The sequence below is a fragment of the Schistocerca gregaria genome, chromosome 1, assembly GCF_023897955.1.
Source record: "Schistocerca gregaria isolate iqSchGreg1 chromosome 1, iqSchGreg1.2, whole genome shotgun sequence".
Lineage (NCBI taxonomy): Eukaryota > Metazoa > Arthropoda > Insecta > Orthoptera > Acrididae > Schistocerca > Schistocerca gregaria.
In genome coordinates this window covers 1017191000-1017218792 of record NC_064920.1, presented here as the reverse complement: position 1 = coordinate 1017218792, position 27793 = coordinate 1017191000, and the positions used below count along the sequence as shown (strand labels likewise).

Here is a 27793-nt window from a genome sequence, read left to right as displayed (position 1 = left end):
AGCAATTCGGCGGTACGTCCACCCGGCCTCCCGCATGCCCACTATACGCCCTCGCTCAAAGTCCGTCAACTGCACATACGGTTCACGTCCGCGCTGTCGCGGCATGCTACCAGTGTTAAAGACTGCGATGGAGCTCCATATGCCACGGCAAACTGGCTGACACTGACGGCGGCGGTGCACAAATACTGCGCAGCTAGCGCCATTCGACGGCCAACACCGCGGTTCCTGGTGTGTCCGCTGTGCCGTGCGTGTGATCATTGCTTGTACAGCCCTCTCGCAGTGTCCGGAGCAAGTATGGTGGGTCTGACACACCGGTATCAATGTGTTCTTTTTTCCATTTCCAGGAGTGTATATGGCACTAAATCTACCACGCTATGCTACACTGCTACTCTAGACTGTGAAACTTGGCTTCAGAGTCAGTCGTGCACGATTTAAGGAGCTTTTGCGCATCTCCAACTGGTGTGACGTAATTGCCCTACGGGATTTGATAAACAATGTGCATAGTCTAGAGCGTGCACAGCTAGCCCTTACCACTGAACTACATGTTTACGTCGGATGGTAGCACACTACAGCAGACTTTCATTCCGGTTCGCTTGGCATAAATACCTCTAGACTACAGCACACTCCTCAGATACGCCAGTTCACTCACTATATTGTAAAATTAGGTCGGATGTCAGTATGTGTACTGACAGAAAACCTATTTTGTTGGTTTCTGAATGAGATATTAAGTTTTGAATTTTATCATAGAATAATCCATTTGAGGAGCTCAGAACCATAAAGCACAACATCGTCGATTCTGAGATTGTGGCAATTATTCATGCTTCTGACATCTGTCGCTCTTACGGAGGGTCAGGTTCATAAGTACTGTAGGCCCACTGTATATACAAACATTCTCGAAAATCTGGTTTGTCTGATATTCACTTTAAACGTGGGGTCAAAGACGGTGTGTCTTTGGTCCCTACGGTTCTCAGTGCCTCATGTGTATTTTAGTCAAGTGAATATGCTGGTAGACATTGCTACCTGAATTTAATCGTATACAGAAACGCCAGTTTGGAGTTGGTTGTTTACAGTACTGGAATCGGCTCTCGTCTGCTTTGTCAACATGAACTCTGGTGAATCTGCTAACAGAGAAGAGAATTACCGGGATAAGTCAGTCGCAAAGGAATTAAGGTCTTCCGGACCAGATCCGTTGACTCAGAAAGTAATGAAATCAAATAAGCGCTCCTACAAGCGACCATTTAACGAAGACGTGTATAATAAGCGTAAGCCGCGCGGGATCAGCCGAGCGGTCTTGGCGCTGCAGCCATGGACTGCGCGGCTGGTACCAGCGGAGGTTCGAGTCCTCCCTCGGGCATGGGTGTGTGTGTTTGTCCTAAGGATACTTTAGGTTAGGTAGTGTGTACGCTTAGGGACTGATGACCTTAGCAGTTAAGTTCCATAAGATTTCACACACACTTGAACAATAAGGGTAAGTTGTGTAGGTGCAACGTAAGAATGTCGTGGAAGTTATTTCGTGGACTAATACATATGATAAGGATCTTGTACGCATGTCTGAAAAATAAAAAAAAGCACGAAAACTCCTCTAACACAAAAATGCGAAACGGGGAGTAGCGAAACTGTCTGTTTACGTTATGTGCAAAACAACAAAATTCCACAAAAGCAATTGTATCTTTTTCAGACAAGTTATTGTTATTATTGGCAGTGACTGTAGTTGTACAAACTCTTTGATAAACATAACTGTTACATAGCAGATGATATAAAGTCCATACTCTCAAATTTATGTGGATCTAAAAATTTATGAACACCCAGAATGTATAATCACGAGCCGCCACTGTTCAAGGGCGATTTTAGATAAAATCTCGCTCGGCGCTCATGCGCTGTAGCTTAGGTGAGTTTTGCTGGCCAAGTTGAGGCTGTTCCCCGGCTTAATAGGCCGCAAGTTTCCTACATCAGATTCCACGTCTCGACTTCCACTACATCACTGTGTCACGTTGTAAACAGGTACCATTTACACCCCTACATCATGAAAAGAAACGGGTTCAGAACAGCTGTTTTAAACTGTTCAACGTAATCTACGTTTGTGATGACGGAATTCTACCCATCCTTTATTAACAAATCACACTAGCTTCTTCCCCTCGTGATGCAGTTAAATGTTTATTCTGCTGCAGTGAAAAATGGGTAAAGCAATTAATTAGGCCTACTACATCGAAGGCGCTAGCCGCCGAAATATCGAAGGAGCTATTTCTTCGGAACCTATATTTTAATTTACTGTATTCACTGTTTTAACAGATTTCTAACTTTCATCTTAAATCTCAGTAGCTGTCCTCAGTTTTCAGCCTTCATTATCACCCTGCTGTTCTCGTCAGTCTATCGGCTGATTTAATGCCATTCACTGTCTGCCCATTCAGCGTGCTAATCCTTTAGTTTCTACGTGATTACTACATACAGCATCCTGTATGTCCCAGTATTTCGTCCTGCAACCGTTTCCAGCCCATAATTTACTCCTGAACGTCGCAGCGACGGCCGCGGTGACCAAGCGGTTCTAGGCGCTCCAGTCCGGAACCGCGCTGCTGCTACGGTCGCAGGTTCGAATCCTGCCTCAGGCATGGATGTGTGTGATGTCCTTAGGTTTAAGTAGTTCTAATTCTAGGGGATTGATGACCTCCGATGTTGAGTCCCATAGTGCTCAGAGCCATTTGAACCATTTTGAACGTCGCAGCAAATGTCAAATAACCAACCCCTTACTGTGGTAAGGAACATCCATAGATTTCTTTCCTCGGCTATTCTTTTAGCACGAAGAACTGGAGCCAACACAACATGACAAGCTAAGTGAAGTAGAAAGTTTGTTGTTATCTCCACTCCTCTCAAATCTTCATTTACGACTTTCTTGGATGACACCAAATTTGAAATGCTCCCGGTTTCTTCTTCTGGGGATTTCGATGCTCTACCATTCACCTCAATCAATGTTGTGGATCAGAGGTACATTCACGGAAACTTGTGGTAGCCCTGCTAAAACATGACAAATAAGAGGACAATGCTACGACCTGCAAACAAGTTCCACTACCATGCCACCTCTAAGAACTTCTAGAAAGATTGATCTTAAATTGCCTTCTACCTGTAATTGACCGTTACTAATACCTTAGCAAGCTGGATTTCATCTTAAAAAAAGTTCTTCTGGACAACTCCTGCATCTTACGTAGTTTGTAGAATACTGTTCCGTAGCTTCTAAAGTGACTGTAGAAATATTTGTAGAATTATCAGCAGGGTTCGTCACCGTCAATCATCGGCTACTGTTAACTCAGCTCCATAACCTGACCCAGGAATTCAACCTATGTAGGTTCATTGCACAGTAAATGAAGTATTCAATATACATTACTGGCCATTAAAACTGCTACACCACGAAGATGACCTGCTACAGGCGCGAAATTTACCCGACAGGAAGAAGACGCTGTTATATGCAAATGATTAGCTGTTCAGAGCATTCACACAAGGTTGGTGCCGCTGGCAACACCTACAACGTGCTGGCACGAGGAAAGATTCCAACTGATTTCTTATACACAGACAGCTGTTGACCGGCGTTGCCTGGTGAAACGTTGTTGTGATACCTCGTGTAAGGAGGAGAAATGCGTGCCATCACGTATCCGACTTTGATAAAGGACGGATTGTAGCCTATCGCGACTGCGGTTTATCGTATCGCGACATTGCTGCTAGCGTTGGTCGATATCCAATGGCTGTTAGCAGAATATGGAATCAGTGGGTTCAGGAGGGTAATGCGGAAAACCATGCTGAATCCCATTGGACTCGTACCACTAGCAGTCGAGATGACAAGCATCTTATCCGCATGGCTGTAACGGATCGTGCAGCCACGTCTCGATCCCTGACTCAACAGATGGGGACGTTCGCAAGACAACAACCATCTGCACGAACAGTTCGAAGACGTTTGCAGCAGCATGGACTATCAGCTCGGTGACCGTGGCTGCGGTTACCCTTAACGCTGCATCACAGACAGGAGCGCCTGTGATGGTGTACTCAACGACGAACCTGGGTGCACGAATGGCAAAACGTCATTCTTTTCGGATGAATCCATGTTCTGTACACAGCATCATGATGGTCGCATCCGCGTTTGGCGACATCGCGGTGAACGCACATTGGAAGCGTGTATTCCTCATCGCCATGCTGGCGTATCACCCGGCGTGATGGTATGGGGTGCCATTGGTTACACGTCTTGGTCAGCTCTTGTTCGCATTGAAAGAACTTTGATCAGTGGACGTTACATTTCAGATGTGTTACGACCCTTGGCCCTACCCGTCATTCGATCCCTGCGAAACCCTACATTTCAGCAGGATAACGCACGACCGCATGTTGCAAGTCCTGTACGGGCCTTTCTGGATACAGGAAATGTTTGACTGCTGCCGTGGCCAACACATTCTCCAGATCTCTCACCAAATGAAAACGTCTGATCAATAGTGGCCGAGCAACTGGCTCGTCACAATACGCCAATCACTACTGTTGATGAACTGCGGTATCGTGTTGAAGCTGCATGGGCAACTGTACCTGTACACGCCATCCAAGCTCTGTTTGACTCAATGCCCAGGCGTATCAAGGCCGTTATTACGACCAGAGGTGGTTGTTCTGGGTACTGATTTCTCAGGATCTATGCACCCAAATTGCGTGAAAATGTAATCACATATCAGTTGTAGTATAATGTATTTGTCCAATTAATACCCGTTTATCATCTTCATTTCTTATTGGTGTAGCAACTTTAATGTCCAGTACACAGGGTGTTACAAAAAGGTACGGCCAAACTTTCAGGAAACGTTCCTCACACACAAGGAAAGAAAATATGTTATGTGGACCTGTGTCCGGAAACGCTTACTATCCATGTTAGAGCTCACTTTATTACTTCTCTTCAAATCACATTAACCATGGAATGTAAACACACAGCAACAGAACTTACCAGCGTGACTTCAAACACTTTGTTACAGGAAATGTTCAAAATGTCCTCCGTTAGCGAGGATACATGCATCCACCCTCTGTCGCAAGGAATCCCTGATGCGCTGATGCAGCCCTGGAGAATGGTGTATTGTATCACAATACGAGAACGAAGAGTCTCTACATTTGATACCGGGATTGCGTAGACAAGAGCTTTCAAATGCTCCCATAAATGAAAGTCAAGAGGGTTGACGTCAGGAGAGCGTGGAGGCCATGGAATTGGTCCGCCTCTACCAATCCATCGCTCACCGAATCTTTTGTTGAGAAGCGTACGACCACTTCGACTGAAATGTGCAGGAGCTCCATCGTTTATGAACCACATGTTGTGTCGTACTTGTAAATGCACATGTTCTAGCAACACAGGTAGAGTATCCCGTATGAAATCACGATAGCGTGCTCCATTGAGCGTAGGTGGACGAAACTAAAATGAGCTCTAACATGGAAATTAAGTGTTTCCGGATACATGTCCACATAACTTCTTTTCTTTATTGGAATGTTTTCTGAAAGTTTGGCCGTACGTTTTTGTAACACTATACTCCTGGAAATTGAAATAAGAACACCGTGAAGTCATTGTCCCAGGAAGGGGAAACTTTATTGACACATTCCTGGGGTCAGATACATCACATGATCACACTGACAGAACCACAGGCACATAGACACAGGCAACAGAGCATGCACAATGTCGGCACTAGTACAGTGTATATCCACCTTTCGCAACAATGCAGGGTGCTATTCTCCCATGGAGACGATCGTAGAGATGCTGGATGTAGTCGTGTGGAACGGCTTGCCATGCCATTTCCACCTGGCGCCTCAGTTGGACCAGCGTTCGTGCTGGACGTGCAGACCGCGTGAGACGACGCTTCATCCAGTCCCAAACATGCTCAATGGGGGACAGATCCGGAGATATTGCTGGCCAGGGTAGTTGACTTACACCTTCTAGAGCACGTTGGGTGACATTGTCCTGTTGGAACAGCAAGTTCCCTTGCCGGTCTAGGAATGGTAGAACGATGGGTTCGATGACGGTTTGGATGTACCGTGCACTACTCAGTGTCCCCTCGAAGATCACCAGAGTTGTACGGCCAGTGTAGGAGATCGCTCCCCACACATTTCTTAGGGCGGACAGATCACAAAAGCGAGGTGGCGGGGTCGGCGCATATATACGAACAGATCTCAAAGCGAAAGTCTTATGTACGTCAAATCCTGCTGAAGAAAAAGAGGCTGAATTCATGTTCATTGAAATAAATATACAAAGTCGGAAATTCTTGACTGGCGTCGTGTACAAGCCGCCAAAAATAAGCTCAATGAGTTCCTTCCAGTCGGAATTACATTCACTTCAGTGTCAATACGAAGATGTTATCGTAATGGGTGACTTGAACATAGACCTGCTAAGAGACACTCCCTCCGCAATAAACCTAAGAAGATTGTTTAGTTGCAATAGCATGAACATTCTTCCATTACAACCTACACACCATACGGCGCACAGTAATACTCTTATAGACGTGATCGCAACGAAACAGACTGACAAAGTAAGAGATGTTTGTCAATCATTGGCCCCTGGCCTCTCAGCACATGATGTAATATTCCTGGCCTACTCTGTGCAGCCCCCAAGGATCAAATCGCGTTACATAACTTGTAGGAACATGAAACGTATTGACCTTGACGCTCTAACACCCGATTGCTCAGAAATCTCATGGCATCAAATAATCAGAGAACCTACAATCGACGGCAAAATTAATGAACTTGGTGATAAACTCACTGCCCTCTATGACAAACATGCACCTGTGCGCACAGTCCGTGTAAGAAAATCTCCTGCTCCATGGCTGACAGCTGAATTACGTCAAATGATGACTAATAGAGATGCTGCCCACAGGCGTTTCAAGGCAGATCCGAAACCCGAGCGTTTCGAAGAATATAGAAAGCTACGGAACAGAGTGAAACAATGCATTCGCAATGCCAAAATCAGGCACGCTCGCTCCCTTGTATGCAGCGATCTGACACCCACGACTCTATGGAAGAATCTCCGTAGCTTGGGGGTCGGAAAGGCAAAATCGGAAACTACTTTTCATGTGTCAGCTAACGAATTAAATGAATTCTTCTCTGCACCTCTGAATACCAGCACGGCTGATAATTACCGTCCACAAGAATCCCCAAACAGGATAACTAACAACGATACTTTCCATCTAAAACATGTAACAACAAATACGGCAAGAAAAGCAATAATGAGAATCTCTTCTGATGCAATAGGCAACGACAGTATCGGTATAACCATGATTAAGAATGTTGCCGATATCTTAGTACCTGTCTTAACTGACATATTTAATTTTTCCCTCGTGAACGGAATATACCCCACTGCATGGAAAAGATGCATAATTCGACCCATCCCTAAGATCGAAAACCCGCAACTGCCTAGTGATTACCGACCAATTAGCATACTGCCTGCTGTTTCCAAAGCACTTGAATGTATTGTTCATGACCAAATCACTGAACACTTGCATGAATTTAGTCTATATGACAAATTTCAATCCGGTTTCCGTAAACATCACAGCACAAACACTGCTCTAATTAAAGTAACTGATGACCTGAAATATGCCATCGACAATCGAAAGGCAACAATATTGACGCTACTGGACTTCAGCAAAGCTTTTGACACTGTTAACTTTGACATATTACCCAGAAAAATGCAAGAGCTTAATTTCTCTGATAGTGCAATGAGATGGTTTGAAAGCTACTTAAAAGACAGACAGCAATGTGTTGTCTGCGCAAATGAAAAATCTTCCTGGAAACATGTTTCTTCGGGAGTGCCACAAGGATCAGTCTTAGGACCACTTTTGTTTTCTTTATATGTCAACGATATTTCGTCGGTTTTGTCCTCCTGTAAACATCATTTCTATGCCGACGACCTCCAGCTCTACCTAAGCGTCAGACCTGAAGACGTAAACACTGCAATCGCTCTGATGAATGATGATCTGTCTTCAGTAGTGACATGGGTGAAAAACCTGGGGCTTAAATTAAATGCAAAAAAGACGCAAGTAATCTTAATAGCCCATCAGAAATTAATAAGTTCAGATTTCCGCGAACGGCTACCTCCTATTCTGCTCGAAGGTACTCCAATACCATATCAGAAAACAGTGAAGAACTCGGGTGTAACTTTGGACGAGGATCTCAACTGGGCGGAGAATACAGTCGCAGTGTGCCGAGAGACGTCTGCTTGTCTCTATGCTCTCAAAAAGTTTCGGAACATATTCCCACAGGACTTGAAACGCCAGCTCGTCCAAGCACTCGTTCTACCGAACCTCCACTATTGTGATGTGATTCAACAAGGCATGAGTAGTGAAAACAAAAGACGGCTAGAGCTAACCATGAATGCCTGTGTGCGTTACACCTGCAACACTCGCCGATATGATCATGTTAGTGCTTCATACTCCGAGCTAGGGTGGCTGCGGCCGGACAAACTGCGTGACTACCACACTCTATGTCTACTTCACCGACTCCTCATCGCGCAAGCACCCCAGTACCTAGCTTCAGAGATTAAAAACCTGCCATGCCATCATAATCGAAACACGAAGTCACTCTTATCTGGTATCCTAACTGTGCCCACTCACAAAACAAAAACTTTTGCAAACTCCTTCTCAGTTGCCGCTGTCCGCCTCTGGAACAAACTGCCCCTTACCTTGAGGAAAATTCAATCTCCTGTTGCTTTTAAGAAGAAGTTGAAGCATTTCCTACTATCATCCGCATAAAATTCTCCACAAAATTAATGTGCAAGGCCAATCCTCTCATCTGTCAAATAGCAAAGCTAGCGTCTCCTATCTAGCTCCTGGGATGCCTTCCTCTTCATCTATCTCTATTAGCCATGCAGTCTCCTTTTCCTTTATATTTTCCTTAATTATGTTTCATCATGTCTCTCTATTCTTCTTCTCCTTCACCATGAGTCTCCCCCATACTCCCTGCTGCCAGCACTCCTATCTTAAATTTTTCTCTTCAATAATGTATTTTTCGAGGTGTACCTTTCTAATTGTTTATCTCACTTTTTGTATTAGATGTAGTTTAACATGCCTACTAAAACATATGACTGTAAAATAAGTAGAATGCCTGGTTAGATGTAAGAGAGGGCCTGATGGCCCTAATCTTGCCAGGTTAAATAAATAAATAAAAAAAAATGATGCCGGGTGTTGGCCCTGTGTGCCTCGGTCGTATGCAGTCCTGATTGTGGCGCTCACCTGCACGGCGCCAAACACGCATACGACCATCATTGGCACCAAGGCGGAACCGACTCTCATCGCTGAAGACGACACGTCTCCATTCGTCCCTCCATTCACGCCTGTCGCGACACCACTGGAGGCGGGCTGCACGATGTTGGGGCGTGAGCGGAAGACGGCCTAACGGTGTGCGGGACCGTAGCCCAGCTTCATGGAGACGGTTGCGAATGGTCCTCGCCGATACCCCAGGAGCAACAGTGTCCCTAATTTGCTGGGAAGTGGCGGTGCGGTCCCCTACGGCACTGCGTAGGATCCTACGGTCTTGGCGTGCATCCGTGCGTCGTTGCGGTCCGGTCCCAGGTCGACGGGCACGTGCACCTTCCGCCGACCACTAGCGACAACATCGATGTACTGTGGAGACCTCACGCCCCACGTGTTGAGCAATTCAGCGGTACGTCCACCCGGCCTCCCGCATGCCCACTATACGCCCTCGCTCAAAGTCTGTCAACTGCACATACGGTTCACGTCCACGCTGTAGCGGCATGCTACCAGTGTTAAAGACTGCGATGGAGCTCCGTATGCCACGGCAAACTGGCTGACACTGACGGCGGCGGTGCACAAATGCTGCGCAGCTAGCGCTATTCGACGGCCAACACCACGGTTCCTGGTGTGTCCGCTGTGCCGTGCGTGTGATCATTGCTTGTACAGCCCTCTCGCAGAGTCCGCAGCAAGTGTGGTGGGTCTGACACACCGGTGTCAATGTGTTCTTTTTTCCATTTCCAGGAGTATATATATATATGGCCCCCAATATTTGGAATTCCTTCTGTACTGAGGATCTCACTCTTGCCACATGGAGCACTTAGGTATGAATCATTGGAAAACACAGTTACTAATGCTCTTGAAGGACTGTCAAGATACTATGGTGCAAACAATAAATCAAATCCATCTAAAACACAAGTGTGTGATTTCCGTTTCAGAAACAGAGAAGCCACTCGAAAAATGAAGGTAGTCTGGTCAGGGGTTGAATTAGAACCATGTGATTTTCCAAAATACCTAGGAACAACAGTCGGCAGACCTCTTATACACAAGAAGCACTGCATGTACACCAAGTTGAAAGTTTCCATCAGAAACAATGTCCTAAGAAAACTGTCTGGTTCACTGTAGGGTAGACAAGGCGAAACAATTCTAATTTCAGCAGTTTACTGGTATTTCCGCTCCAGAATTAACCTGTTCTGTCTGGTATAATTCACGTGACGCCAGAGAGGTGAATGTAGCCCTCAATGACACATGCATACTTATAACAGGTTGTTTAAAATCTACTCCAACCATGTGCCTTTACTACCTGGTAGGAACAACTCCACCTTATGTTCGAAGAGAAATATCTGCAAACAAGAAAAAGAAGAAACTGGAGTAGGGGGTATCTAATCCATTACACAGTCATGAAATGCACGTTGTAATTCCCCCCTCCCCTTCCTAATTCCATGTATTGTCCACATTAGTCTTTTATGAAGATTTGAGACGAGCGGAGATTACAAGAAACTTTCTAGCTTACTTAGCTTGTCATGTTGAGATGGCTCCGGTTCTTTGTGTCTTGGGGGCTGATTCTTGAAGCTGAAATTCTCGCGTTTTAGATCCTTACGGTTGAATTGATCTAAATAAAGTTGAAGATTGTTGTTGCTAAATTTTTGTATTTAATTTAATATATTTTGTCATATTTTAGTATGTCATACGGTCTTCTGATTTTCCACGATAACAAAGCTAAAATTACATTGTTCGCACAAAAATACGTCCGATCACATCAGAGGCATGCTAACGACTCTCACAATATGTATGTATCACAATATGTGGTGCGTGTTAGAAATCTATTCTGTGAAAAATCTAAAGTGTTCAGTGAGAAAAATTTACGCGTGCAAAAATAAGAATGCAGTGGGAATGTATTCACATCTCTTGGACTATGAAAACAAACACTACAAACCGACATTTCACCACAATTAATCTGTAAAAAATCGTACCACCTGTAATGAAAGATTGAAAACCGCCTGAAGATTAATCGTAATGATTAGAAACCGGTAACGGCACATTTTGAATAAAGGAACTGAAAATAAATTTGTGGCTCGTTGCTGTCTCAACACCGTCAACATTTGTCTTCAAATAACAGCCACGTTCTCCGAACATGTCATCATATAACAAAATTGCACCCACAAAAAGGGTTGAGAGAAAGATTAACAGCCTCCTAAAGAAAAGTTTCTTGTCGCAGTAGACAGTTAAGATTCTTAATTCATATTGTGCTCTTGCCCCTTGGCTATATGATCTTCCGAAGGTCCACAAGGAAGAACTTCCTCTAAGGCCGATTGTGAGTAACATTGGTGTTCCGACAGATTGTGTAGCAAAACACCTTACTATTCTGTTGAGCCCTATGGTAGGTCGGTGTGAACATCACATGAAAACGGCGGATTTTTTCGTCGATTACAGGGAATGCGTTGAATGACTTCGATATTCTCCAGATAGTAAGTTTTGATGTGGTCTCTCCTTCACTTGCATTTCTCTGTCTGATTCTTTAAGGTTGACTGAGGTTAGGTTTGGTGCTGAATTTAAGGTTGACTGAGGTTAGATTTGGTGTTGAATTGACGAACGTATCTCGACATGTGTTGACTTCCACTTACTTTTTTAATTCAGTCAACGGTACTAAGAGCAAATGGAGTTATGATGGGAAGCCCGCTGTCATCTGTTATTATCAACCTGTTTATGGAAGAATACGAAGAAGTTCCTTGGCGTGACTTTGAAACCTGCGTGTTTTTCAAGATGTGAAAACGGTAATTTCGTTTTTTGGCCTCGTGGCAGTTGAAATTGGAACGATGTTTTAGAACACCTGAATTCAATCCATCCATAGGTTCTTTTCACAATGAAGGTGGAAAATGAAGGCTGTTTTCCCTTCCTTGATGTGTTGATCAAGAGGATGGTGGATCGTATGCTGCGACATGATGTTTATAGGAAGTCTATTCGCACAACTTGTGTCCTACACGCTTGATAGTTGTCACCATCCGGCTCAATGTGAAGGGGTTAAAAAAATGGTTCAAATGGCTCTGTGGCTCTGAGCACTATGGGACTTCACTTCTGACGTCATCAGTCTCATAGAACTTAGAACTACTTAAACCTAACTAACCTATGGACATCACACACATCCATGCCCGAGGCAGGATTCGAACCTGCGACCGTAGCGTTCGCGCGATTCCCGACTGTAGCGCCTAGAACCGCTAGGCCACTCCGGCCGGCTGTGAAGGGGTACTTCACAGCGCCCACGTCGTCTCGGGCCCTGAGAGTTTGTCAGCTGAGTTAGCCCACCTTGAGTTCACCTTTTGTCAGAATGGTTACAGTGAAAGACCGATCAAACGTGCGTTGCTCTATCAACCAATTGTGCACCGGATGAGTGATAATAATACTGAGGTGACACCAAAGTCTACGGCTTTTTTGTCTTACAGGACTGTACAGACCACGTCTACTCGACAAGGAGACACAGACTTCATCTGACTCTAACATAATCTCTAGTAACCAAAGAGATAGCCCGCCCGGTTGGCCGTGCGGTCTGACGCACGGCTTTCCGAGCAGGAAGGAGCACCCGGTCCCCGGCACGAATCCTCTCGGTGGATTTGTGTCGAGGTCTGGTGAGTCGGTAAGTTTGTGGATGGTTTTTAGGCGGTTTTCCAACTGCCTCGGCGAATGCGGGTTGGTGCCTCTTATTCCGCCTCAATTACACTATGTCGGCGATTGCTGCGCATACAAGTTCTCCATGTACGCGTTTACCACCATTACTCTACCACGCCAACACTGGGGTTACACTCGTCTGGTATGAGACATTCCTTCCGGCGGAGGTTCGAGTCCTCCCTCGGGCATGGGTGTGTGTGTTTGTCCTTACGATAATTTAGGTTACGTAGTGTGTAAACTTAGGGACTGATGACCTTAGCAGTGAAGCCCCATAAGATTTCACACACATTTGAACATTTTTTGAGACGTTCCCTGTGGGGTCCACCGGGGTCCGAACCGCACAATCATCCTGGGTTCGGTGTGGGGCGGTGGAGGGGTGAAGTGGACTGCGGTAGTCGTCGTGGGGTTGTAGACCACTGCGGCTGCGCCGGGGACGGAGGCTCTCCGTCGTTTCTAGGTCCCCGGTTCCATACAATACAATACAACCGAAGAGATATACTATATGATCCTTGTGGTGACGTCATCGAGTTTAAATTTCATAGAGTGGCTATGCCTTCGCTAGTTTGAAGCAAACTGAAATCCCGCCCACCATTCTATCGGTAGTCAAGGGCGTCATCTGCTGTGGAAATTGCCTTTGATTAACTTCAAATATATTCTCAAAAAAAAAACAGTTAATAGCGGTGATTTCTGTGTATACTGGCAGCAACAAGGAAAGTTTTAATGAAAATATGGACAAAATTTTGGATGTGGATAAAACTAGAAGACGAATCAAGTCTCTCACACTTTCCCGGCGATTCGCTGACATTTCTTTGTGATCGGGCATTCTGCCGATGGTTCACGTCTTCCCAACACGTCTCGAGGAACAGCTGATGCAGACATTAAACAACGGCGTCGAATATATCCCGTTGGGAAGATGCGAACCACCGGCTGAACATTCGACCTCAGCGAGAATCAAAACCTGTTCGTCCGCTCATAACCTCTTGTTGCTCGCAAATTGAATATAAATCAATCCATTTTGAGCAGGTACCACCTGAAGTCTATGGAGTAAGATTCAAAATGCTTTGTGGTGAACTAACCGAAACAGTGGCTGGCGCAGAAATTCTGTATTTTACGGATACTCACAGTTTCATACGCCTATGTACTATAGGCGAGAATACTATTAAAATGGATTACAAACAGTTAACAGAAGTAATTCAATAAAAATAATAATAATAACTTACAAAAAATAATATGCAGGTTGTACATACATTCCGGAAACATTTCACATTATTTATTGCACAAGAACTAAACATGGTACAGATGTCATACACATTGCATTTTGACGAGAAACTCTGAAAGTTTATTATTACGAACATTCGGTATGTGAACCATGAGTGACCCGGCAGAAGTCTTACGGTATTCGATTTTTTGCCATATCTGTCTCAGCAAGGCATCGTCGACGAGGCAGTCGCTTCCCGTATTCTCTCCCGGCGCTCTGTTAACATCACGTGGTAGACGCGGTACATACACCAGATCCGTAATGTACCCCCACAGAAAAAAGTCACACGGAGTGAGATCTGATGATCGGGGAGACCATTTCATGAAACAGCTGTCCCCTTCTTTTGCATGGCCGCCATGTTTGCGACTAGCGCGGACTATCGGCAAATTACAAAACTACGCTGTGGCGGTATACATTAATAAAACTTTCGGGGTTGCTCTTCAAAATGACACATTTATGATATCTATACAACGTTTGGTTCTTGTGCAATAAATAATTGAAAGTATTCCCTAACTTTATGAACACCCTGTGATTTACTGACACTTCATTTTCACGATCTTTTACTGAAATTTCCTTTTTACAGTGTTTTCATTGGCGCTTCATTGATGTAGCAATCTCATTGACACCTATTTTGCAGTGGTTTCACTGTCCCTTAAATAAAATTAGCTAGGTATACATTCGTCCTAATACTTTACCCCTCTGCTTAAAACATTGAGGGCGGCCGTTGTGACCGAGCGGTTCTAGGCGCTTCAGTCTGGAACCACGCGACCGCTACGGTCACAGGTTCGAATCGTGCCTCGGGCATGGATGTGTGTGATGTCCTCAGATTAGTTAAGTTTAAGTAGTTCTAAGTTCTAGGGGACTGTTGGCCTCATATATTAAGTCCCATAGTGCTCAGAGCGGCTTGAACCATTTTTTTTAAAGATTTAGATTTACGTAGACGAGTTATACTGCAGATAACATAACGCTTCAGGAACAGTTTTGCCCTATAAATTTTATACAATGTCTTTCTTCCTAGAGTTCAGTTACTATAAAGGGTGATTTCTGTTTATAAATAACGAATTTCGCAGTAATTACAGTGATGTGTTCTTGGGCGAGATAATTTCCACGAACCTTCGAAAGTAGCTATATGGCTTGGCAGAATAAATATGTTGGGTCGCAGCAAATTTTCTTAACTGCTGTAAATATTATGTTATGTTAGTTCCAAAAGCTTCAACAGATACGTTACAGTTTCAGTATGTAACATATCAGAAGCTAAATTGCACATCATTTTTTCAAACCAGCAACTCAAGTTTCTGACTGTACTATTATGTGTCGCACAGTAAGTTGCTTGATATGCTTCTTCAGTAGCACATTTTCTGCCTGTACTCGGTCATATCGTGCTTTCAGCTTTTTTTTGGACTTGGAAAACCGTAACTTTGATCATCACAATCAGGCGTACTAGGCGCCCAAAGAACAAAATTCCACCATTTCGTTATTGTGGAATTCAGTTCGAAGAGGGGTTTGATGTAGCTCTCCACACTACTGTATCCTGTGCAAGTCTCTTCATCTCCGAATAAACGCCTCATCCCTTGCACTATCCACACCAGTGCTCTGCCGCTTATTATTTTTTGACGACTTTCCCTCTTCATGGGTTAAATTAAAACAATGTGATATTCCAAAATACCTAAGAACGACACTCGGCAGATCTCTTTCACACAAGAAGCATTTAATGAACACCAAGTTGAAAGTTTCCATCAGAAACATCTCCTTAGAAAACAGGCTTGTTCACACGGGGTTAGTCAAGCCGAAACAAATCGAGCTTCTGCAATGCCACTGTGTTATTCTGTTCCAGAGTACCCGTTTCTTGTTTGGTACAATTCATGTCAAGCCAAACAGTTGGATGTAGCCCTCAACGGCTACAGTCGTATGTAGCATTCAATGGCACAAATGTTATTACGAATCGAGACATGGAGAAATGCTGTATCAGCTGATATGTATCATTTTTCTATATGCCTTGTACGTTTCACACAATCATTTTCTGTAGTCACGGCGGTACTTAAGAACAAAGTTGTTTTTCGTAGTATTTTTTTTTAAATTCAGTCTCAGTAAAAGATTTCTTTGACCATGTAGCTTCTCTCTCTACTTCGGAGCTTAGGAACGTGTAAACAGTTAACTTCATTGAAGACTGAGGTTTTTGAATGGAAAACTTATATTTTGATTAATAAAATTTACAAGACTTTGAACATAGTCTGATATTTACTTTTGATTTATTTTATATCTTTTTTCTCACACCATTTCACATGTATGCATCCTTGAACAATAATTCCTACGTAATATTAATATTACGTATGCTGTCATATCCGTAGACTTGCTTTTAATGGTTGATTAAAGCTTCTATACATCACATAACGACCAACGGCGCAGGAAATCGAATGCGTCTGATCTGCTTCAGTGATGTACTAGAATTTATCTGTTTTCATGGTCTCCTTCCTCAGTAAGAAAATATTTATGACACTAACCGTCCGATATTTACACATTTATCTTGCCTGCTTTGGTTATGTGATGGCAAAGCTTTCCTGGAAATCTGATTGTAAAGTACACGTCTCTTGGATTATCAAATTTCAAATATGCTATGTCTTGGAGTCCGCCGGAGGTTCGAGTACTCCCTCGGGCATGTATGTGTGTGTTGTTCTTAGAATAAGATAGTTTGAGTAGTGTATACGCCTAGGGCAGTTTGGTCCCTCAGTAGTTGGGTCCCTTAGGAATTCACATGCATTTGATCATTTTTTCAAATATGCTGCTTGCTTCTACAACTCTCAAATATTTTAGTTTCTTCAAAGGTTATCACCGACTTGTCCAAACTTATTTGAGCTCAGATCATTCAGCGCTTTGTCAAACTCTGGCCGCATTACTGGATCAGCTGGTTCTTCAACATTATCTTCGTCTATTTCTTTTGTTACACTTCGGAACAGTTCTTCTCCGTGCAGGGCTTCGATGTACTTTGCCACCTGTCCGTGCTTTCTTTTGTATGTAACGGAGGTTTCCATCTGTATCTCAAAGTTGCATTTAGTATTCCTCTGCCCCCCTTCAATTTTTCCTGCAATCATATCATGTTTTTGTCATCTACCTGAATTACTCTGTTTTGCAATTTCTGTTAGTGTAATCCCTAAACAATATGTATTGCTTCTTTCCTACCTCTTTTTTAAGATAATTAAATTTTCTTCTTTCATCCATAATCTCGAGTATCTCCTGGTTTACCCATGGTATCTTCGCTTCTCCTTTCGCTGTACCTAATGTCTCCTTTCCTGTCTAGTTATTTCGTTTTTTTATTTGATTAGCGGTAGGCGGCGCAGTAGATATTTATCGAAATTAATATTGCCTGATGCTGTGAAAAATCTTTATCATTGCTATCAGTTTCAGTTGTCAGGAAACATCAAAGACACCGGAAATCCGAAATGTTGGAGAGACGTACTGTAGGAATTAAAGCCGAAAGAAAGTGTGTACATAAATCAGTCGCTAAGCTCGTTTCCTGCAGAGGCAACATTCCTGGTTCGAGTCCGGATTCGCCACACTGTTTCAATTTGCTGACAAATGTGATCAATAGGAATAGATTGTGACTTATTAAGCGAGCACGTCTGCAAAGAGCATCACTCAAAAAAGACCTGAGTGCGAGTGCCAGTCTACCACACAGTTTTAACCTGCCAGGAAGTTCCGCTAACAGCAATTGATTACTGCCAGCTCATATGTCATCTCTTCATGATGTTTCGTTATAAATAAGCAAACAAAATAAAATGAAACTCCTTAAAACTGTGCAATGCTGCACCATCCTCCACCAATGGGCCGGCCGGGGTGGCCGAGCGGTTCTAGGCGTTACAGTCTGGAACCGCGCGACCGCTACGGTCGCAGGCTCGAATCCTGCCTCGGTTATGGATGTGTGTGATGTCCTTAGGTTAGTTAGGTTTAAGTGGTTCTAAGTTCTAGGGGACTGATGACCACAGTAGTTAAGTCCCATAGTGCTCAGGGCCATTTGAGCCATTGCTCAGAGCCATTTGAACCATTTGAACCACCAATGGAACTATTTGTGTGCAGTATAGAGAAGCATGTGTTCAGTATACTTCTCTTTCAGCTAATGTCAGATTTCGGAACCTTGGGGCTCCTATTCATAAATGTAATAGCTCCTTCGTTGGCCCAACGAGATCGAGTGCACATCCTTGACACTTCTGGGAACTGAACCTGGGTCCTCTGCATTGTAGTCAAACGCTGTGGTTCCTCAGCTACGGAGACGCTCAAGAAAGTGTGGTCTACTAACTACCGGTTTTGTTTTGTTTTTGTTTTTCGCAGGTAGTGTCCCTGATGGCGTGGACCGCGAGCGCCCTGCTCATGGTGCCGGTCATCATGTACGCGCGGACGCTCGCTCAGGAGCCCAACAGCTGCAACATCATCTGGCCCGAGAGCGGCAACCTCAGCGGTCAAACCGCCTTCACGCTCTACTCCTTCGTGCTGAGCTTCGCCGTGCCGCTGCTGCTCATCTTCGTCTTCTACTTCCTCGTCATCCGGAAACTGCGAACGGTGGGGCCGAAGAACAAGAGCAAGGAGAAGAAGCGCTCCCACCGCAAGGTGACCAAGCTGGTGCTGACCGTGATCACAGTGTACGTGCTTTGTTGGCTGCCCTATTGGATCACGCAGGTGGCGCTCATCTTCACACCGCCAAACCAGTGCCAGCCACGCGTCGCCATCACTATCTTCCTCCTGGCGGGCTGCCTCAGCTACTCCAATTCAGCTATGAACCCCATTCTGTACGCATTTCTCAGTGACAACTTCAAGAAGAGCTTCCTGAAGGCTTGCACCTGCGCCGCCGGCAAGGACGTCAACGCGACGTTGCACAACGAGAACAGTGTCTTCCCCCGCCGGCACCATGCCAAGGGGGCCGGATCGGAGCGGCCGCGCGGAGGCGGCGGCGGAGGCGGCGGAGGCGGCGGGGGCGGCGGTGGCCTCGGGGGCGGCCGTGGTTGCGGCCCAGCCGGCGGGGCCACCAGTGCCAATGGCAGCGGAACTGCTGGGCTGCTGGACGAGGAGACTGGCGAACGTGGACCGCTCGTCAGCAGGGTTGACACCTCTACCACTGCCATCACCATGACGTCACGCTCCAACATCACCGTCAGTAGCGAAGCCCGTGAGAGTACGCCTGGGGTATCCAAGGTGGATGGCCTGCTGCAGCCAACACAGGTGTAACGCGACCATCTCTGCTAGTGTACTGACCGTCAAATGGGCAATCGCCTCTACCGCTACATCTACAAAAGGTTATCGTTTAGCCCATTCGTCCTATTAGTCTCGTGGATCACTTCCCATCCGTTGCTGACCCTGTCCTTTTACAACCTCTTTGCTCATTTCCGGCGCAGTAGTGTGACATAAGCCACAATACACTGAAGCGGTAGTCACCTTGTCAGGAAATGCCATCAGGCAAAATAACGCTGAATGGTGAGCTCGGTTTTTCGACCAGAACATCTCCAACACATTCATTTGTTCAAGACACCCAGCTGCCTGAAGGAGGAGTATTTGAACAGCTGAATCATCCCACTGTAATATGTAGACAGTTCTTTAGAAGAATTACATATTATATTGGTCGACAGCCAGCCTTTCGTGTTGACAGCATGCCATTTTATTGTTCAGATTGAGAGCGAGGTTTCAGGTAAATATTTCCAAACAAATCCAACACTTCTCCAATGGGCACTGGAGTGCTCCGTGAAAGGCTCTTTCCTGGATCAGGACTTGAATTTCTCTTCTAAAACAAGATCAGAGGATGCCTCCAAAATTAAATTTTCACTATCCCTCTTTCTCATCCTCCCTAAACCCCCAATCCCATCTGACGGCAGCAAGGCAGTGTTAATGGGCGGAACCCCCAGATCGTGGGTTTGTACTGTCAGGATTAATCTCTGTGTACGCAGGGAACTCTGTTACTACAGTGCTATTCTAGAACCTCGTGACCTGGTTCTGAGACGACTTCGAGCACGTACTTTCAACCAGTGTTTTACGCTTCAGTTTACACTTATATCTGATCTTCGTTTGTGGTGATAATCTGTTTCCTCATTCATGCGTCAGATTCTGGTTGTTTTCTAATGACTTTCGAAGAAACTGAAGGAAGCATTAATCACTGTGGACGATGAGAGAGGTCACTCTTTCCTGCAGAACATATCTCATTATTGTTTGTCAGTTTTTGAAATGAGAAGTCTACTGTGCAGATTGACACAAGGTTGAATTTTACATAGAACATACAGAGACGCTGTTAATAGTTATTAGCCCAAGATTAATAGGAGGAGACATATACATGGACTGTTTTTCATATCAGCCACGTGCGCAGTGTGGTTACAATATCCGATACATCTGATAACAGTAGTGTTCTGTGTTTCTGTGTCCATAGCCTTTAAGACTGTGGACAACGTTTTTGTGAGAATATGTGTTTCATATCGCGTGTTTAAGGATCTGAATTTCAGATTATTCAATAGCTTTACGTTTCGTTCACCAAGAAAACAATCTGTGAAAGATTCTGTCTATGGTACTTCATAAAATCTAGAAAATGCTACATATGTGTTAACTAGTAATTCCAGTCAGTAGTAAAATTTCATTGTCAACTTGTACGCATTTTAATCACTCTCATCTCATTCTGGTCGGCCAACAATTTTCCAATATCTCAATTAATTTTGTCTGATGGTGGAATTCGGTAAACCTGACACAGTAACCGACCATAACGATACACTTGCGAACACAGATTTTGCAGCAATTTCCAATGCGTTACGAGAGTTTGAAAGATGGCACCATATGAATGACCACTTGTTTTCTCGACCTATGGTTGCCAGGTTATCTTCATACTTCAGAACGGTGGCCTGGAAACTCACTCCACAGCAATTACTTTTATGCTGTAACACTGTGAACGCCTGATTTCCCGTTCTGTTCGCACCCCGTTGTTTAGATTAGAAATACAGTGTTATGTGGTGCAGCGATACGTTCCAAAAAAATTATAATCTAACAGGAGAAACATGTAGAATAAATGTTTTGTAATTCTTACCACTAGCTTTTATTGTACGTTTTTCTTTGTGAAATGTAAAAGAAAAGCTCATAGTATTATAGGGTCTCTGAATTTACTAAAATAATAAATGCATCTCAGACTTCCGAAGAAATGTAAATAGTATCTGATATGTGCGTATATGTCACGTGATATAGATATGTAAGTTATTGACATCCTCCCAAGTGTCTGACGAGTGATTTTGTGGACTCTTTGTAGGATGTTCTTCTTCGACGCCTACATAATAATTATGAGGAATATGTGACAATGAATCATCCATATGGCTAAAATAGTTGCTACAGCCTTCTAGAAACTGCATTTTTCATGTTCCACGACGGACCCATCACTAGATTTCCTAAATTAACAGCCAACTCACTGTTTCACCGTCTGAATACAAAACTCATCGATTGAGAATTTATGTGCCATAACTGAAGGCCAATGACAATTTTGATGACGACCGAGAAGTATGGAGACTGGATGAACACTGGGATATGATATCATTTTGAATTATATCACAGAACATCCCTCAGGTTATGTAGCTCAGTGATAGCCATATGTATCATCGTTGTCCGAAGTTTTATGTAACAAGACTGTAGAACTATTTATATTTGTTTTCTAACATTTACGTGGTTTGTAAATAACAATTGCTGAAGTTGTTGACGTTACCTAAGATTTGTATTTACGCATATTTATGTGATATTGCATATATTGTCATGCCTTTGGTGTTTGCATACATCCTATCGGTAAGGGAATGTAGTGTGATCAGCAAGATTTCTTAATTGAGCCCATGAAATTTTGCTTTCATATTACGTTTCTTTACTGCAGTGTATTATTAGTCTTGTGTGTATGTCAGTCTACAACGGGAACCAATTACAGTGATACACATGTATGGAAGAATTGTTATGTAATGCGATGTGATATTCTTATAAAAGAAAGTGAGATTGTAACTACTAATAAACAAGGAATGCAGGGTTTACTTCCATTGTGAAGCGATGGAGTTTAGAGTCGTTAATGTATGTGTGTATGTATCTGTCATGTATTTTTGTACAAATACCGAATTCGATATATGTATATGTAAGAAACCAGTCTAAGAAGGTGTTGTCAAGAATGTAAAGTAATGATGTATACTAACGTAATCATAAATATCCTCACACGAAGCTACTTGATGCACATGTTTGCCAGTCCACGATATCATCTGATCTCAGAGCACCTCCCTGCTTCTTTGGACCCAAAGAATCCATCCCTTAAGTATGTAAATGTATGTGATGAATATATTTACTGTTAAAAAAATAATACTACTTATTTGTTTCTAATTAACTTCAGCCAATTCCATTACACCTTAAACACTCCTCCAAATGTAGAGACATTTCATTTGACATACGACACTTCTTCTAAAGTACTTGCAAAGGTCCAGCTGTAATATATTTCATTTACTATCGATAAAGTATTTCTTGGTGTCCTTTGCACTGTGCTGTAAAACACTCACAATATTTTACAACGTGATACATCCGAACACCCTTATGAATTAGTCTCACATTGATTCCAACTTAGTAAGTCAACAAACGTAACATACATTCGAGTTACTTCTGGAATGTGAATTTTTAACCGAAAATTCAACTATCGTCAAATTCTTATGTTTGTACCAGGAAGCTTGCTGTTATAACTATCTAGTCAGTCCTTTCTTCAGTATTACCAGGTCAAATTTAATCTTAAAAAGTCTCGAATGTTAAGAAAAAAGAGAGAGCGAGACCACAACAGTTGCTTTAGCTTTAGCAAGATTCCTCAAACGCACCTTTGTAAAGGAAATATCAAGAGACTACATTCACGATCGTTACTACATTATTTATTACATTCATTATTAGCTATAGAAATTCCTGAACAGTTAATAAACTATATTTATTGACAGATATTATACTAGTTACAGTATGAAACTGTGTGCCGTCTTTTCAATGATTAAGGTAAGCCCATTTAAGCAAAGACAGTTTCACAATAAGTATCAGTCTATCAGTTGTATTGATGCTACTTCACTCAGTTTAACAACACCTGTACCATTCCGTAAAATACGGTGCTTTCCGCTATTCCGTAAACAACAAAGTGGTTTACTGTTTAACAGATTTCTGTTTTGGAGAGGTGTTTAAAATCCCGACGAACACAATGATATTGATTTCTTGCGTTTTTGCTAAATCAGTGAAAGAGAACGCTGGGATGATTTCTTACAAGAACTCAGAGAGCTGATTTCCTGTCATGCCATTCTTCTGGTGATGCAGTGCCCGTCCCTAATACACACAGCACTCGTAACCTTCCTGCCTCCGTACTATATTAGTACTAATAGATTCAAATATCTTGCATAAATTGCAAAATATCCCAACACCTAAGAATTCACTATGCAGAGGATGAATAAGTAAATATCTCACTTTGTATGATGACCCTTCTGAGAACACTTCACTGATTGGAAATAATCTTTGAGTATGGTTTTCGAAAACATTGAAAGGAAGGAAACTCTTCGCTGGTTGTGCCACTTAATGAATCACTTGTCATGTCTGATGTAACCTAGACGAAAGATGTGCTACATATGTCTCAGCACAAGTGGGTATTCTAAAAATTTTCAGTACTATATCAATATTAATTTTGACACACTCAATCATGTGCCTTATTTCCGGAACTAAAGAGAAAATTTAGTCTCACTAAATTTGATTCGTCATGTGTTTCTTCTTTACTGTCTTAATTATTGTAACCAATTTTTTCATTCACATTAGAAGAGAAAGGTTTAAGCCTGTGTCACATAAACTGCTATTTATTATTCTTCTTAATAGAAATAGTAACTTTTTCTGTAGTTAGTTTGCGTTCCTCCCTTTAGACAATACACCATAGCGTTTCATTTTGCTAGCTGAACTGTCGATTTCAGACGACGTGAATGTCCTAAAATAATTCACGACTATTCTCAATACATCACAGTACTATCCACAATAAAATTTCCAGATAAGCGCTTTTTTATGCTGCCTCATACACTTTTTTTTAATTAACTATGTAGAGATGCCTCCAGTAATTCAACGATTTCTTCCTGGCCTCCAAATTAGTGCATTTTATTTTGATTTAGAGAAAATTAATTTCAAAAGTTGACAAAAAGAAATAGATAGCTTAGCTTTAGCATTATTTCTCAAACGCACTTTCTATGTATCCAAGGGCTGAAGTTGATTGTCCTATTTCGTTCACCCTTCTGAATCCCAACTGGCCCGTTATAATCATGCCCTCCATATTAACATTGCTCTTTGTCTGGCAACAACCGGGAAATGTTTGAGGTATGTGATGACCAACTCAGAGTGCTGCATTAGTCAGATCTCGTCTGATGCCAAAGTTCTTCAGATCGTTCACACCAGTACCACAAAGTTTACACACTAGTTTGGGCACCATATCCTCTACGCTTTCCCATGCTACACAGATCAATTCCAAAGGTACTAATTGTAAATGAGATCGCCGGCCGGTGTGGCTGAGCGGTTCTAGGCGCTTCAGTTTGGAACCACGCGATCTCTATGGTCGCAGGTTAGAATCCTGCCTCTGGCATGGATGTGTGTGATGTTCTTTCGTTAGTTAGGTTTAAGTAGTTCTAAGTTCTAGTTGACTGATGACATCAGATGTTAAGTCCCATTGTGCTCAGAGCCATTTGAATTTGTAAATGAGATACCAGTGTATTTCGTCACATTCGTCCCTTTGTAGAATACCTCCCATATCTTCATTATACATTTGTTATATTTCTCTTATTTATTAATTTATTTGACTTGATCTGATCAGGGTCATCAGGCCTAGTTCCTTAAAAGAACATCCATCATGAAATTCTATTTCACTTGAAAATATTATAATGATACCAGGGTTCACACATACCGTATCTTTGCATCATGTTTACCTACGAAGTAACAATTTTAACATGACAGATAGTATTAAAATTTTCTGAGAGTATGACATGGCAGTATGGGTAAATTATACTGACTATTAACTAATAAAGTTAGTACTGGCAGCACTTGTACTACTGAAACTGCACCCACTAATAGTGATAATAGTAACAAATATTGTTATTATTATTATGACATTAATAACATTAATGATAGTGGCAGATACAGGAGGAGTTAAAAGGTATACAAAATAGATGTTTTCTGATATAACGAGTTCCTGGGAAAGGAAATTTAAGGAGATTGCATCGATTAATAATACTGCTGCTATCTTTGAGAAGTAAAATGTCCTGGTCGATGATGTCAAAGGCATTGATTAACCCTAAGAAGCACCTGGTGGTTGCCTCTTGTGCCTCCATAGTAAGCTTCAGCTTATCTGTTATCTTTATTGAAGTAGATGTTGTGCCACGACGTTCACGAATCCAGTCATTAGGTTCCTGGTGTCACTGATACACAGCTCGTCCAGCCAATAGTTGCATCTCAGCCTGTTTTCTCGTTGTTGTCTTCTGTCATAAAGCTGCCTTAAAACATTACTCATATTTCAGTGTTCTCCACAGGGAAATTTTTATCCGTTTTAAGCTGCTTCTATTTTGTAACCTTGTTGTATCTTTACACCAATAAGTTTAGTTTGCTTGTCAGATGGATGTTCAACATTACCTAGTTTCCAATATGCAGTCATCTTTACATTGATTTTTAATTTGCTTCTTTCTTCGATCATTACCTATAGCTCATGCATCATCCATTTCTCCTTGACCTCAGAATTTTCTTTAATCGTGATACTATTCCTTTAAAAGAACTTACATCATGAAATTCCATTTCACCTGAAAATGTTATCATGGTACCTGAGTACTATTGTTTCTTCAGTCTTCCTTCCAAACGCCTCCCAACGTCCATCAGCAGTGTTTTCATTAAATTTTCAGTTGAAATCCTTCAACGAACATTACATGTTCACTATTTATATCATATATGCCGATAGTGTGCCACGTCCCAATTTTACTTTATTTGTTGTTTACTAAAAGTAGTCCGTTTAATCCGCAGAACATCTGCGCATGATTTCGAGATTTATGCCTACATTTATGTAAATATTCTGCAACTGCACTGCGGACGGTACCCTTCACTGTTACTAGTCATCGCGTTTCCTGTTCCACTCGCAAAAGAAGTGAAGGAAAAATGACTGTCTGTATTCTTCCGCATGACCCGTGATTTCTCTTACCTTGTCTTAGCGACTCTTACACGAGTTATACGTTAGAGGCAGTATAAATGTTCTGCAGTCTACCGCCAAAGCCGCTTCTTCAAACTTTCGCGACAGTATTCTTTCCTCTAGGGATTCCCATTTGAGCTAAGGAGGCTTTCCGCAACATTCGCCTGCTGATCGAGTCTACAAATCTAGCATTACGCCTCTGAACTGCTTCGATATCTTCCTTTAATTCAACCTAGTGGGGATCCCAAAGACTCGAGTAGTACTCAAGAATGGGTCGCACAAGTGTTCTGTACGTGGCCACCTTTATAGATGAAGTATACGTTCCTAGAATTCTCCCAGTATATCCAAGTCACCCACTCGCTTTTCCGTACTACCGCCTTGCGTGGTCGTTCCATTTCATATCGCTGTGCACCTTTACGCCTCGGAAGTTAATGTATGTGATTACGTCTAGCATCACAGAACTGATACTGAATTCGAATATTTTCCTACGCAATTGTATTAACTTACATTTAGAGCAAGCTATCAGTCATCAAACCAATTAGAAATTCTGTTCTTGTCTTCCTGTAACCTACTACAGTCACTCAACGATGACAATTTTCCATACATTACAGTGTCGTCAGCAAACAGTCATAATTTGATGCTAACCTTAATTAAATCGTTTATGGTTCAAATGGCTCTGAACAGTATGGGGCTTAACTTCTGAAGTCATCAGTCCCCTAGAACTTAGAACTACTTAAACCAAATTAACCTAAGGACATCACAACATCCATGCCCGAGGCTGGATCCGAACCTGCGACCGTAGCGGTCGCGCGGTTGCAGACTGTAGCGCCTAGAACCGATCGGCCACCCTGGGTGCATAGGGTGTATAGGGTGTTTCAAAAATACTTTCATATACTTTGGGGGCAGTTTCCTTACGACAACACAAGAAAACAGTTATTTTTTGAATTAATAGTAAAAATTGACGTTTAACGACATTTGAGGTCTAATAATGGTGTGTGACGAGGGCCTCCCGTCGGGTAGACCGCTCGCCTGGTGCAAGTCTTTCGATTTGACGCCACTTCGGCGACTTGCGCGTCGATGGGGATGAAATGATGATGATTATGACAACACAACACCCAGTCCCTGAGCGGAGGAAATCTCCGACCTAGCCGGGAATCGAACCTTAGGATTGACAGTCCGTCGCGCTGACCACTCAGCTACCGGGGACGGACGACATTTGAGGTACAACCCAACAACTGCTCTTATTTGTCCACTCGTTAGAGTCATTATATCGCAGATGGCGTTGTGGTGCCAGGGAGGCTTGTTTACGTTCGTCATTTGTCTGTCTTCAGTGGGTCCTTTGTGTACATTTATCTGCTTCAACGGATACGTGAACTACAGGTAGTGCGTTAACTGAACATCCTCCGTTCAGACATGGCAGTATATTCATTTCGTGAGGAGGCAGATATGATTTTA

The 27793-nt window shown here is 42.9% G+C and overlaps 1 protein-coding gene across 4 annotated transcripts in view; it reads left to right on the top strand.

Moving 5' to 3' along the window:
* Positions 1 to 22486, top strand: part of LOC126278936 (somatostatin receptor type 2-like) — a 1529331-nt gene extending 1506845 nt beyond the window's left edge. For all 4 annotated transcript variants that reach the window (XM_049979230.1, XM_049979217.1, XM_049979237.1 and 1 more), the window contains one exon: positions 18475 to 22486. In XM_049979230.1, coding sequence (XP_049835187.1) covers positions 18475 to 19365 — 891 coding nt within the window. In that variant the 3' untranslated portion in view covers positions 19366 to 22486. The remainder of the gene's footprint in view (positions 1 to 18474) is intronic.
* The last annotated feature ends 5307 nt before the right edge of the window (positions 22487 to 27793 follow it).